Genomic DNA, 14,974 nt, shown 5'->3' with positions numbered 1-14,974 from the left:
GTAAAATTAAACTATGAAATACCATACTCCTTCAAAGTTTAAATATTCACAATATTTATATCAACAGAGACTTCGCTTAGGCCATTTTGCATGCTCAGTTTCTTTGCAATTACATGGACCCATCCTTTCCCAGCAAATAAGATTATTTTTTTTAAAAATGCATGTACTCTTCCTGTACTTAGGCAGCATTTATTTTTGATCTTTGCTCATACTTTAAATTTCTAACAGTTCTATCGGCAAGTTCAAAAGTTGTCACTGGTTGAGAAATTTACAGCATTTCCTTTCATGATATGGTACCATATTCATAATACCCATGGGTAGCCTCATTTCCCTATTGGTAGCCTCACTAATCTAATATGGTCTGCCGAATCTTGACCTCAAACAGGTGTCAGCTTGGAAAATCTGACTACAGCTGTAGCATATTTAATTAGCATGCAAAAACCACTGTATAGTCATGTTCTTCTTGGATAATGGAGGTGGTAACTAAAAGGAATTGCTTCCCCAGTGGTATTAATTGATAACGGAATATAGTACTGCACTTGTACATCAGTATGATCGCAGTCATCAGGTAAGTGAACCATACATATTATAATTGTAGAGACGTTTCTCTCTCTCCCCCTCATAAAGTGGTATAATTTTTATTTGATTGTGAGTGCAAGAAGGAAAATATGATGGAATTTCTGTCTTTGTCATGGTTATTCATCTTTTAACTTGTCAATTCTAATGCACACATATGTAATCAAATTTAAACAACGTGTATTACTAGTGCATGCAGCTTTAGTGAAATTACATCTGATGTACATTAATTTTTAATACAGATGATCATGTAATTTTTTAAAATCTTTCTTAATGTGGGGTCCTATGTTTTTACATCCATGAGCTCTTCATCGAAATGAAGAAAAAAATTTCATACAAAAAAATTATGTGACATACGATAAAATGATTTGGATGATGTAATCCATATATAAGTCAATTTGGAGTATAAAAGGAAGCTAAGATTTTCTGGTTAAAAAGTATCGTCCTATAGGAGAGCAAATATGGTAGCTGTACTTGTCCAACCATGGCAGAAGTTAAACAGTAACATAAATGAGCATTCTACATTACAAACAAAAACTTGCAGACACAACAATATCCATTACAAGACAATGTTACCTGTAGGAAATGCCCAGCTAAAAATCAGTAAAGCATCACATATACAACTAAGAAAAGATAATATAGAAACTGCACTATTTGTATCCTGACTCAGCAGAAATTATACAGCAATATTAAATGAGTTTTCTATATCTTACACCAGACATGCACTTATTAATATAGTTATAAGAATGCGAGGGGATGCAATAGTGACCATTGCATGTGTTTACCAAACTGTGTGAACATGGCAAAGTGTTAGAAAGTTAGGAATAGTGACCCATGCAGGTATTTACTGAAGTGTGTGAACATGGCAAAGTGTTAGAAAGTTAGGAATAGTGACCCATGCAGGTATTTACTGAAGTGTGTGAACATTGCAAAGTGTTAGAAAGTTAGGAATAGTGACCCATGCAGGTATTTTACAGAAGTGTGTGAACATGGCAAAGTGTTAGAAAGTTAGGAATAGTGACCCATGCAGGTATTTACCAAAGTGTGTGAACATGGCAAAGTGTTAGAAAGTTTGGAAACTTTCAGCAATATGAAGAACAGAAAAGTTCGAAATTTACAGAGATAGTTCACTTCCCTGTGAAGATGAAATTTCTCCAACCTGTTTTGAGCTAGAAAGCTTTAAAACTGATTGTATGGATTTTGCAAGATATGTAGACAGCTGGCAAAAGTGAAAGTAGTAACGGACATTTTATGGGATTTAGGGCCAATGTCATTCTCAAGGGGAGACCACTCTATCTAACTGCTGCCTTGGTGGAAAAATAACATAGATTTTTAGCTAAGGTGGCGCTCACCAGATAATATGTACTTTTGAGAGAGTAACGTATGTAAGGTGAAGTAGTTCGCATTTAAAACATGCACAGTGGAGAGAATGTTTGCATACCTCTATGCTACATTAATGTAATGTGGATGATATTTCTTTTGGATATTGTACTTTTGGAAATTTTACATGATTTAAGCACATTGCTAACTAAAATGACTACTCCCTTGTGTTAAAAAATCAGTCTGAATTAGTCTAAAGTACACTATACATAGCAGCTATTAAAATAGGGCAAATGAATTTTGCCAGACTAGACAATACCAGCTTCTGAAAGTGCAATGAAGGAATTACCAAATATATAAAATGTAAAAAAAGTTATCGGCTCTTTTTTATACAATTGACCTCTGAAGTTCAGGAAGTGAAAATGACCAAGTAGAGCTAGCACTTTTTTGAAAGGTGCACATTTGAAGTAAGGCCAAGCTGTATACTCTATAACCCATAGTACACCCATCAATCATACACCAAAATAAAGGGAATTAAAGGTTCTTTGCATTATACCTAAGATATACAAGGTCTTTTTTAAATAGCCAGTATAACCAGTGAGGAAAGCCGGGGACATTCTTTTTCTTTAAAATCCTAACCCTATGCAAAATGCGAAACTGTATAGCGCCACCTTAAAGAAAATAAAAAAATGTTTGCAATTATTTTTTTTTATTTTCATATAATTATGTATGATGTTCTGAATAAAATGCTACATTCATATTGCATTTAAGCATGAAAATAAGCTAATTATGATCATTTTTCTCTTGCTTACATAATTTGCCATGAGGTATGTTTGTGTGAGTAGTGACCTTAATTATGGGGAAATTAGAAGACTTAGAATATAGGAATAGAGTCAACTTAAATTTAAAACTGTTGCAATAAGTGACAGAAATATATGGTGAAAATGTTTCTTTTCATTTATTTGCAATGAAATAAAAAATAAATGAAGAGAAAGTGAATTCTCTTCTTCCATATTAAACAATAGGCAAATATTTTACACTTTGACCTTTGACCTTTATGAAGCTGATGAGTTACCTCCCTTTTCTAATTGTAAAATTCATTGTTGATATCTCAGAAATAATTCTGGCTAGTTTCATGTTCCTGTCATTCAGCATAACATTGGCTGCTATGTTTACAAAATGTAATGTGCATTCGTAAAATAGCTCACTTTTATCATGGGGGGGGGGGTAGGCTGGACTTGTTAGAGACTCTGACACTCATAAATACTGTTCTGTGGGGAAAAAGGCAGGAGAATTATTCATAAGGATTGTTTTGATGCTTGCGACTTAAATGTTTCAGCCATATAAACATAATTAAATCATAAAAAATTAATACCTACATCTTCTTTATGGTGGCGCTCACCAGATAATATGTACTTTTGAGAGAGTGACGTATGTAAGGTGAAGTAGTTCGCATTTAAAACATGCACAGTGGAGAGAATGTTTGCATACCTCTATACTACATTAATGTAATGTGGATGATATTTCTTTTGGATATTGTACTTTTGGAAATTTTACATGATTTAAGCACACTGCTAACTAAAATGACTACTCCCTTGTGTTAAAAAATCAGTCTGAATTAGTCTAAAGTACACTATACATAGCAGCTATTAAAATAGGGCAAATGAATTTTGCCAGACTAGACAATACCAGCTTCTGAAAGTGCAATGAATGAATTACCAAATATATAAAATGTAAAAAAAGTTATCGGCTCTTTTTTATACAATTGACCTCTGAAGTTCAGGAAGTGAAAATGACCAAGTAGAGCTAGCACTTTTTTGAAAGGTGCACATTTGAAGTAAGGCCAAGCTGTATACTCTATAACCCATAGTACACCCATCAATCATACACCAAAATAAAGGGAATTAAAGGTTCTTTGCATTATACCTAAGATATACAAGGTCTTTTTTAAATAGCCAGTATAACCAGTGAGGAAAGCCGGGGACATTCTTTTTCTTTAAAATCCTAACCCTATGCAAAATGCGAAACTGTATAGCGCCACCTAAAATGTTTTAGTGTGAAAGGGTTGGATTTGCGAAGTAGTAGTTGTTTTCCCTAGGTATGACTGGGTAACGTATTTGAAGAAGAAACTGTACATTACTTCACAGCATGTCACTGCTAAGAAAATACAATGGTCCAATGATATCATTTATTACAGAACATACAATGGTCTAATGACATCACTTATTTCATAAAATAAGATGATCCAATGACATTATCTATTACTGCAGATAAAATGGATCAATGATATCATCCATTACAAAAATTACAATGGCAAATGATATCATTTATTAAGTAAGTTTTCATATTACAAACATCACACACTGGATCCCACCTACAATGATATAAGAATATATTCTATAGTACAATCAATGCTATAGTATAAGAAATGCATCAATTTGGCCCACCCACAATTGTCATTTCTAGCATATTAGAAATATAACAATACAGAAAGGAAAAAAGTCAACATACTCCTCTAGTTCTTTGGCATAATTAGTTAGATTCTTGGCATGCTCAATGGCCCTTTGGGCAAGTTCTCTAGCCCTGTACAATTTCATTCCCATGTCATCCACTTTATTCTGCATAACATCAATAGCAGCATCTAGTCTGCTTAAGTCTCTCTCATTGACCTGTGAAATAAACAATACAGATTCAATGGCTCTATGCCTACATAAATATGAAACACAAACATATGATTGAAAAATTCTGGCTATAGAAATTAGTCTGGACATTAAAAACTCAGAGTCCAAGATCAAGTTCTCACTATTAGCTAATAGGAATAATGTTTCAGAAGTAACGTCATTTGTGACTGGTTGAAACAAAATCACAGGCTCAAACTCAAGCTCAAAAGTTCTATGATTTTCAGGTCCAGTTGTTAATTTTTCAAAAGAGTAATTTAAGCAGGAGAATGTTCCACTATATCAGGTATCAAGATAAGAAACAAAAAGTCTGCAAATCACCAAGTTAAATCCAAGTACAAGAAATTAAATTAATACTAAGAATGAAAATTCAAAACTTTTTTACAAATAATACTCTTGTTTGAACACATGATATCAATGTCATTAAAATTAAAGATAAGACCAAAGTTAATAGCTGTCATAAATGCACAAATCAGAAAATCATGTTTAAACATCATTTTCTACACACCTGTATGTTAAATACTTACCTCATGTGTGATTTTCACTTTGAATCATAAAGCCCACTAAACATTTGATATATCACAACAGCTGATATGAAAAACATCAAGCAAAATGTCACCTCTGTATCTTGTAGTTTGTTACAGGTAAGACTTATTATAGGTAAGACTTATTACATGTAAGACTTGTTACAGGTAAGACTTGTTACTGGTAATACTCTTATCTGAACACCTGTTATCAATGTAAATTAACATAGATGATATAAGAACGACTGATACAGTGGAACTACTCTTGATACATAATCATCCAAGTTATTTAGTGTCACTAACCTTAATATTATCATTGCTTTTCTCTATCTCTGCCTTTGCTGCAACCAACGAAGAATTTCCTTCCTGAAGCATGTCTCTCATAGTCCTTCTCTTCTCCTTTATGTTCATGACTTTTTCCTGTGGGGAGACAAAAATCAATTAGTACATTAAATGTTGTTGTTGTTTTAGGGTTTAATGCCATTTTTCAGCACAAGATATGCTATACATGGCAGCCAGTATTAATGGTGGAGGAAGAACCCGAGAAAACACCAGAAAGAACCACCGACCCACGAGAAGCTACTGGCAAGCTTTCTCACATACCCACATTAGCCGAATCCGAGACTCGAACCCACTCAGACAGAGGTGAGATGGCAGTGATCCGTTTTGGAGAGCGCTTTAGACCACTCAGCCAGTCTGGGCCCCAGTACATTAAATACCAACAATTAAAGACTGCTTGTGCATATACTGTAGATGTCTTACAAAATACTCTCCGACGATGAACCTTCTATGATACACAGCTGCACTTAAAAAAATGTTTATCTTTTTTTAAACATTGAACAATAAATGTGTCAAACATTCTGCAATGTCAATTTGTCTAAATGTTTAAATAAGCCAAATCCATTGTGATATAATTTTAAAAGGATGGGTGATAAGCAAACTGTGTAGAAAAATGAGCATAACTTAAATTAGGCAAGATATATTTAAATGTGTGGTACACTTTCAATAGCCCAATTATAATACAAACCATAATAATTATTTCCCATTTCACTTAGAACTTGTATGCATGTGCTTTATATATCACATGAAAGCTTTCTTCAATGACCTGTGTAAAGCATGCAACATTGTAATTTTTTATATCTAATAATTCATTCAATGCATCAAATCACAAGTTTATGATTTATTATAAAGTATGGTTTTATATAAAAAAATAACAACCTCCCTAAGGTAACAATCATTACCTGTTTGTTCCTGGCAATGGCACATTACCCTAACTGCATCGTTACAACACCAAACAAAGAGTCACTCAATGGGACTGCTACTGTACTGTCCACAATAATTCCATTTCTTCTACCTTTTAATTATTTGTGGAGGAGTTTGAAAACCAGACCAGACCAACCTTGATGACAATTCTGTCCATTCCATTTCTTCTGCCCTTTATGCTATATTCAACCAAGTCAGTTAACTAAGTAAAATACTGCATGTGCATTCTCTTAATGTGAACTTCATTGACAAAGTTACCAACCTGGTGCATTTAAATGATACTATCAAGTTTTTTTTAAAAGTATTTGATATTTATTTTTTGGCCACAGCTTCCCATTTTCATTTAGGACCAAATAAATATTCTTAAGAAGTCTTTAAGTCAAAAGCATATCTTCATCTGATTATCTGTTTGGGAAAAGTAGTAATAATAGGATTTTCAAGCTGGCCATCAGATCAAGGCCACTATCAACACATCATCAAATGTCTTTTAGAGAATCCTGATATGTAACAGAGCAATAACATTTTCAATATGGCCACCATCATCATTAGATGGGCACCAATTTCAAGTAGGACCAATGAGACATTGCAAGTAGTCTTTCAGTTAAAAATAAATGCTAAGATTTTCAACATGGCCACTGTGGTGGATATACTAGATGTCCAAGGATCACCATTTTCATTTAGGAACAATTACATATTAGGATGAATGTGTGCACAAAGTTTAATAGCAATCCTGCCAATAGTCAATAACAAACTCATGATAAAAGACAGATGGTCAGATGTTGGACATGAAACTGCATAAGCACTTCTGGTGATGACTAAGAGAGCTAAAACCAAATTTACTTCTTTATCAACTAATTTCTGATCATTACCATCTTTTATCTTACTCTGCCAAATATGTACCAAAAATGTCTAATTAAATAGTATCTTATACAAGTAATATACAGTATACCAGTCCCAAAAATGTCTAATTAAATAGCATTTTTTACATGTAACCCACAGTATACCAGTACCAAAAATGTCAAATTAAATAGTACTTTTTATATGTAACATACAGTACACCAGTACCAAAAATGTCTAATTAAACAGTATTTTTTACATGTAACTTACAGTATACCAGTACCAAAAATGTCTAATCAAATAGTATTTTTTACATGTAACACATAGAGTATAACAGTACCAAAAATGTCTAATTAAATAGTATTTTATACATGTAACATACAGTATACCTTCAACATATTTATTTTTTCATGAATGCTATCAAACTTCTGTCTTGTTTCTTCCGATACAGCCTCACTGTCATTGGATTTTTTCCATAAGTCCATCAATGCCTCTTCAACATCCTGCAGTTTCCTCTCCACCCCACTTGTATTTGTCATCAGTAAACTCATGTTCCGAATTCCTGCCAGCAAAATTCCTGCAACTCTGTTATGTAAAAACTGTCATCATAATATCAACATCATAAAAATAATCAGTTTTAAAATTTCAAAACCATTTTTCCTTATCTTGTACATATTCTTATTGTAAGACGAGAACTTAGTCCCAATGGTAATAACAAATGTGTCTTAGAATGGAAAAAGGTTCAGAGTTTAGATGGGACCAGAATCCATTGATCGATGGTCAAGGTAGTTGGAGTAGAGTGCTTTGCCCTAGAGTGCTTTGCCCAAGGACAAACCATGGCTGCTGAACTGGGGTGGTCAGATGGTTAGATTCAAACCAACATCCTTTCACTTACAAGTCCAGCATGCTAACCAATAAGTAACTGAGGTGCTGAATTTGCTATGACATCCGAGGTAATCCCATCATATTTATACCTTAGCCATTTTTACAGGTAACCCCATCATATTTATACCTTGGCCATTTTTACAGGTAACCCCATCATATTTATACCTTGGCCATTTTTACAGGTAACCCCATCATATTTATACCTTGGCCATTTTTACAGGTAACCCCATCATATTTATACCTTGGCCATTTTTACAGGTAACCCCATCATATTTATACCTTGGCCATTTTCTCAGGTAACTCCATCGTATTTATACCTTGGCCATTTTTACAGGTAACCCCATCGTATTTATACCTTGACCATTTTTACAGGTAACCCCATTGTATTTATACCTTGGCCATTTTTACAGGTAACTCCATCGTATTTATACCTTGGCCATTTTTACAGGTAACCCCATCGTATTTATACTTTGGCCATTTTTACAAATTCTACTGCAATACAGTCACATATTAACATGAAAAGAAATGCTTCTTTCTAAGGTAAATCAATAATCAGAGGTAAATCAATAATCAAAGGTAAATAAAAGATCAAAGGTAAATCAATAATCAAAGGTAAATCAATAATCAAAGATAAATGAATAATCAAAGGTAAATCAATAATCAAAGGTAAATAAATAATCAAAGGTAAATCAATAATCAAAGGTAAATAAATAACCAAAGGTAAATAAATAAGGTAAATCAATAATCAAAGGTAAATAAATAATCAAAGGTAAATCAATAATCAAAGGTAAATAAAGAGATGCTTCTTTCTAAGGTAAATCAATACATTTTCTCCTAATGCAGTAAGCATAGTTTGAATCTTCTAGTTAAGACAAACTGATGACAGGTTAAAATGACTACAAATTGTCCCTCAAATAAGGGGCTTATGGCAATGCCTGAAATGAAAAATATATTAAGTTAAATGAGTTTTCTTGTTTTATATGTACCAATCTATTGTCTATATCTGAAGAGGGAATATAAAACAAATACAAAATGGCACATGTTATACCACTTTTGTGACCTTATTGCTATCAATGACCTTGATCTTTTGGTGCCAGGGAATTGATGTTTGTATGACATAGCTTATTTTGAGTAATGTTTCATCAAAATATCTGTCGGGGTTAAACAGGTGAAAGCCTGGATAAGGGAACAGGCCAGTGACTTACATTACCTTTTTTTTTAACCTTGACCTTGAGACCGGAGGTAAGTCAGTGAATATGTGAAACACTGCTAAGATATATAAAAGGCTAAAATTTCATTAAAATATCAAAACTGGTTCAAAAGTTATACCTGTACCTGGACAGTTGTCACTGATTTACATATTCCCTTGCTGTGACCATGCGGCAGGGAGTGTAACCATGGCATGCAGTTTTCACTAAAAACATTCCTGAAGTTCAAAAGTTCTACTCCAACCAAGGTTACAAGTTGCAGAATTACATATTCCCTTGCTGCAACCTTAATCTTGAGGCATGAATCTAGCTGATGGTGTACAACACACTATCTGATTGGACCCAGCAGATGATGGATGGATGGACAGATAAGGCCACAACATAAAATAATACTGGCAAAAAAATCCACAATTATGCAGTGAAGTCAAATCCTTTTACTATCATCACTTTCAACTGATTATAGTGTACACTAGCCAAGTAAACTGATTTACCTCCCATACAATACAACTGTAATATCATTGCAACAAATATTTTCTGACAACAACAGAATAGTTGCAGTTTAGGAACTCATACCAAGATTAAAACCGTACAATTTTTAGGTACTGTATAAACTTGCTTACATGTCAAGTCAAACTGCAAACAACAAAGATCCTGATTTGCCATAGCATAATACATCTGTAGATCAGGGTCTATGCTGTTTGTTCTACTAATTAATGCTAACAAACTACATGGAACCAGATTTGTCAGTGCATTATGGGACCGCAGACCTGGGTCTGAGCAGTTTGTAGATGGACTTTCTGATAAGCAGATATATACAGTATGAATGGTGATTCAAGACAAATGTGTACAAAGAGTGAATAAATATCATTTTCATTACACTGGTTATCAAAAGAAAAAGATCTAAGTAGAATATATTACTCTTTCTCAAATTCAGCCATATTTTTGGCATTTGAGAAGTTTCTGGCTTGAATTTCAGCCAGAATCCGCTTTGCCTGCTCAAAGGCAGCAGTTGTGTTAAGGCCGCTTCTGTTGAAATAGACACTCTCCACTGTCTTCTCCAGGGCTATCAGCATGTCTGTACATAAGAAGAAATATGATATATAAAAAATTACACACTTATCTTCACAAAATTAGCTATGATGAGAATAAAGGAAACTGAGTTTTAAAAACTTATGTTAAGTATTTGCATTACTGACAGAAGTAAAGCTAAATTACTTATCTACCCAAACGAATAGTTCTCCCAAGTTATCGTTTACCAAACAAATAATGTCTTGTACTACTGCTGTATGTATTTGTTACTCTGATGAATAAACCGTGAATTCATTTACAAAGGTTAGCAAGTTGATAATAGTTTTGTGTAATTATCTCCCTTCTCTCAATTTACGCAGCCTAAAAGTACATATATTATCATGTTGGGGTCTGTGAACTTTTTTGAAGGGGTCCTCGTTCTCAAAGATTTTGGGAACTTAAGTACACAAAATTCTTTTATTTTCTCAAGCATTGACACCAATGTTCACAGAAAAATAATTAGTGATCTGCACCCTGTATCTTCAACTGGAGTAAAAATCAAGAGATTGAAAGAATTAGGAAAAAAAGGAGAACAACATTTGATATATTCAACAAGTTTCCTAGAATTAAATGAATATAAAGCAACTCTGTTTAACATAAATGACATTATGTTTTACTTGACAAATCTAGAGGATGCATGGTACTAATTCAGTTCCCATAGTAAACCTATGCAAACACCATGATATTAAAAATTCAATGACTTTAAATGTCTGAGTCCTCATGATAAAACATATTTATCTGTATGAACATATCCTAGATGACAGTTCTGTACAGAAAAACCCATATGACCAGTGGCATTTTCTGGATCTACTTGGATTTGAAACACATGCTTTTAAGTCCACAGCAAAGAGTCAGGTGCTAATTTCAGTAATGAGTATTCCAAATTCAAGTCTGTTAAAGGACTGAAATTCCATCAACAAAAAAAATGATTCTATTTTTTTCATTCACAACTAGGGTAAGCTTTCTAAAGATTCTTTTTACTAAAATCTAAATTTCATTATCAACCAATCCTGGCCATCCATACCCATATATGCTCCATTTCTAGACTGGTTCCCATTTTTCCACACCACTAGTATTGAGATACATTCAAACACTTAAACTATAGGACTAAAATTGCATTCAGATGATGATGATATTGCCATACCGCGTACATCTTTCTGTAGCCCATTGATTCTGTCCTCGACATTCACAGCACTCTGTAGAAGGTCCGAGGAATTCTTTCTTACATCAGCACTGGAGGCCTTTGTTTTTTCAGACTGCAGTACAAATAAAACACTGAAATTTTTACTGTTATCTTTGACTACTCTTGTTCTGAGCTAATAGCATTAATACCTTATACACTTGCTTGTAAGTTGAGTCCAACTGCAAACTGCACAGACCTAGATGTGCCACTGCATAGTGTGCTGGCAGATCTGGGTCTGTGCAATTTGTTAGGAGTAATCAGTAAAGCAAACAAGATAGACACTGATCTGCAGGTGCAGTATGTTAAGGCAAATCAGGATTTTTGTTGTTGGCAGCTTTACTGAACTTATAAGTGAGAAAAGATGGTATTCGTTATAGACTTGTTTCCTGTCTTCCCTTTCACTGAGGTATTTCTAAAAAGACTGGATTTAGACCCAAGCTTATAGTGAATGTAAAGATATAAAACAATATTTGCATCAGGCTTAATGATGGATCTGATGAAGTTTGCTGATATCACCATTTGTTAGTACACAATGTAAGACTTAATCACATATTGTTGTTGTTGTTGTTGTTGCTGTGGGGTTTAACGCCATTTTTCAGCACACGATAGGCTATACATGGCGGCCAGTATTAATGGTGGAGGAAGAACCCAGGAAAACACCAGAAAGAACTAACGACCCACGAGAAGCTACTAGCAAGCTTTCTCACATACCCACACTGGCTGAACTTAATCACATGTAGGTAAAATACCAGATTGTTTTGCATGAGTTTCTTTTGCACATGAATGCATTGATAATATTTACACAATTTCTTGTAGAATGATCATACCCAGTCAAGAACTCGAATGGATTCATTGGCCACATCCTGTATTTGTTTCTGCACATCACTTATCTCTGTCAACTTGTTCTGCTCCAGTATTACCTATAAATGAAGAGAAAATGATCTTCCTTGAGTTTTCATTATCTGTGAAATTAATGAAGCCAGCTAAATAAGATTATGTGCAAATAATCACTTCATGAAACTTTTTTTGTTAGTAATATTAATACTGGATAGCTGTTGCCACTAAAATATTGCATAGTACAGTCATTTTTATATTGTTATATATTAACGGTGATTATTATGAAACAGATATGGAGAAAAGAGAGACAACTCTATTTCATATTGTATGTAATCTCCACTATATAACTGTCAAGTTATTTATTAATCTAAAATTTCAGAACCATGGCTTTAACAGCTGTACCACCTGCAACATTTTTTCCGTTGCTAGATTAATAGAAAATCTTCATATACATTGGTGTGGTGTAGGAAATTTCACCCACGGGTCAGAAACGTCCAATGGACATGTGAAATGTCAAGTGGACAAAAAATAAAGTCCACATTTATTCATAGGATTAATCAAAACAGATGAAAATTGTTGAAATATTCCGCAGTTCAACTTTAATCTAGAACTTATTTAACCCTCAGTAATAGTAAGAATTTTAAAGAATTAAGACTGACAACTGATTTACCCCTCAGTAATAATAGGAATTTTAAAAAATTAAGACTGACAACTGATTTACCCCTCAGCAATAATAGGAACTGAAAAGAATTAAGACTGAAAACTGATTTACCCCTCAGTAATAATAGGAATTGTAAAGAATTAAGACTGACAACTGATTTACCCCTCAGTAATAATAGGAATTTTAAAAAATTAAGACTGACAACTGATTTACCCCTCAGCAATAATAGGAATTGTAAAGAATTAAGACTGAAAACTGATTTACCCCACAGTAATAATAATAAGAATTTTTAAGAATTAACACTTAAAATTGATTTACCAATTAGTAATAATAAGAATTTTAAAGAATTAACACTGACAACTGATTTACCCCTGAGTAATAATAATAATAATAATATTAAACAACTGATTTACCCCTGAGTAATAATAATAATAATAATATTAAACAATTAACAATTAAAACTGATTTACCAATCAGTAATAATAAAAATTTTAAAGAATTAACACTTAAAACTGATTTACCAACTAGTAATAATAAGAATTTTTAAGAATTAACACTGACAACTGATTTACCCCTCAGTAAAAAGAAATTTAAAGAATTAACACTGACAACTGATTTACCCCTCAGTAATAATAAGAATTTTAAACAATTAACACTAACAACTGATTTACCCCTCAGTAAAAAGAAATTTAAAGAATTTACACTGACAACTGATTTACCCCTCAGTAATAATAAGAATTTTAAACAATTAACACTAACAACTGATTTACCCCTCAGTAAAAAGAAATTTAAAGAATTTACACTGACAACTGATTTACCCCTCAGTAATAATAAGAATTTTAAACAATTAACACTAACAACTGATTTACCCCTCAGTAAAAAGAAATTTAAAGAATTTACACTGACAACTGATTTACCCCTCAGTAAAAAGAAATTTAAAGAATTTACACTGACAACTGATTTACCCCTCAGTAAAAAGAAATTTAAAGAATTTACACTGACAACTGATTTACCCCACAGTAATAATAAGAATTTTAAACAATTAACACTAACAACTGATTTACCCCTCAGTAATAAAAATTTTAATGAATTAAGACTGAAAACTGATTTACCCCTCAGTAATAGGAATAAGAAATTTAAAGAATTAAGGCTGACAACTGATTTACCCCTCAGTAATAATAAGTATTTTAAAGAATTAAGACTGGCAACGGATTTACCCCTCAATAATAATAATAACAAGAATTTTAAACAAGTAAGACTGACAACTGATTCACCTCTCAGTAATAAGTATTTTAAAGAATTAAGACTGACAACTGATTTACCCCTCAGTAATAAGAATTTTAAAGAATTAAGACTGACAACTGATTTACCCCTCAGTAATAATAAGTATTTTAAACAATTAAGACTGACAACTGATTTACACCTCAATAATTATAATAATAATAATTTTAAACAATTAACACTTACAACCGATTTACCCCTCAGTAATAATATTAAGAATTTTTAAAAATTAACAGTGACAACAATGGCTTTCTCAATTCAAATTTTCACTCAAGAAACTGTACAAGTGTAAAGGTCGTTCAGTGTGAAGTGACCTGTTTGTGATCCACTTTAAAGTCAACCACTGCTCGCTTGAGTAGGTAAATGTCTTGCAATTAATATCTATCTTGATTACTGTAAAAGAACTTTAAAGAAGTGATGAAAATCTAAAAGATTTTGCCATTTTGTGTTTGCAATGCTCACAATAGATGGTCAAAACAGTCAAAGAGTCAGGATAAGGATGTGTGAGATAGGCTAGAGATATTTAAGACTGGTGTTTCATGCTGTAAAACATGATCATATACATTACGGAATGTGATCCATTGCGTAAATCACCTAATGTCATAAATGCATTTAATGTTACAGCGATATGGTTTAACTGTCCACTGACTTTC

The 14,974-nt window shown here is 33.0% G+C and overlaps 1 protein-coding gene across 1 annotated transcript in view; it reads right to left on the bottom strand.

Annotated features, from left to right (window-relative positions):
• The window catches only part of LOC149806308 (laminin subunit alpha-2-like), a 339,640-nt gene that overhangs the window by 137,426 nt on the left and 187,240 nt on the right, over positions 1-14,974 (bottom strand). Inside the window, exons 35-40 of the mRNA XM_089951256.1 lie at positions 12,370-12,462; positions 11,504-11,615; positions 10,210-10,366; positions 7,588-7,783; positions 5,402-5,518; positions 4,408-4,565 (exon numbers count right to left, since the gene is read on the bottom strand). Coding sequence (XP_089807382.1) covers positions 4,408-4,565; positions 5,402-5,518; positions 7,588-7,783; positions 10,210-10,366; positions 11,504-11,615; positions 12,370-12,462 — 833 coding nt within the window. The remainder of the gene's footprint in view (positions 1-4,407; positions 4,566-5,401; positions 5,519-7,587; positions 7,784-10,209; positions 10,367-11,503; positions 11,616-12,369; positions 12,463-14,974) is intronic.

The sequence above is a fragment of the Sinohyriopsis cumingii genome, chromosome 1, assembly GCF_028554795.1.
Source record: "Sinohyriopsis cumingii isolate HCF-2022 chromosome 1, ASM2855479v2, whole genome shotgun sequence".
Taxonomy (NCBI): Eukaryota; Metazoa; Mollusca; class Bivalvia; order Unionida; family Unionidae; genus Sinohyriopsis; species Sinohyriopsis cumingii.
This window is presented reverse-complemented; position numbering and strand designations above follow the sequence as displayed.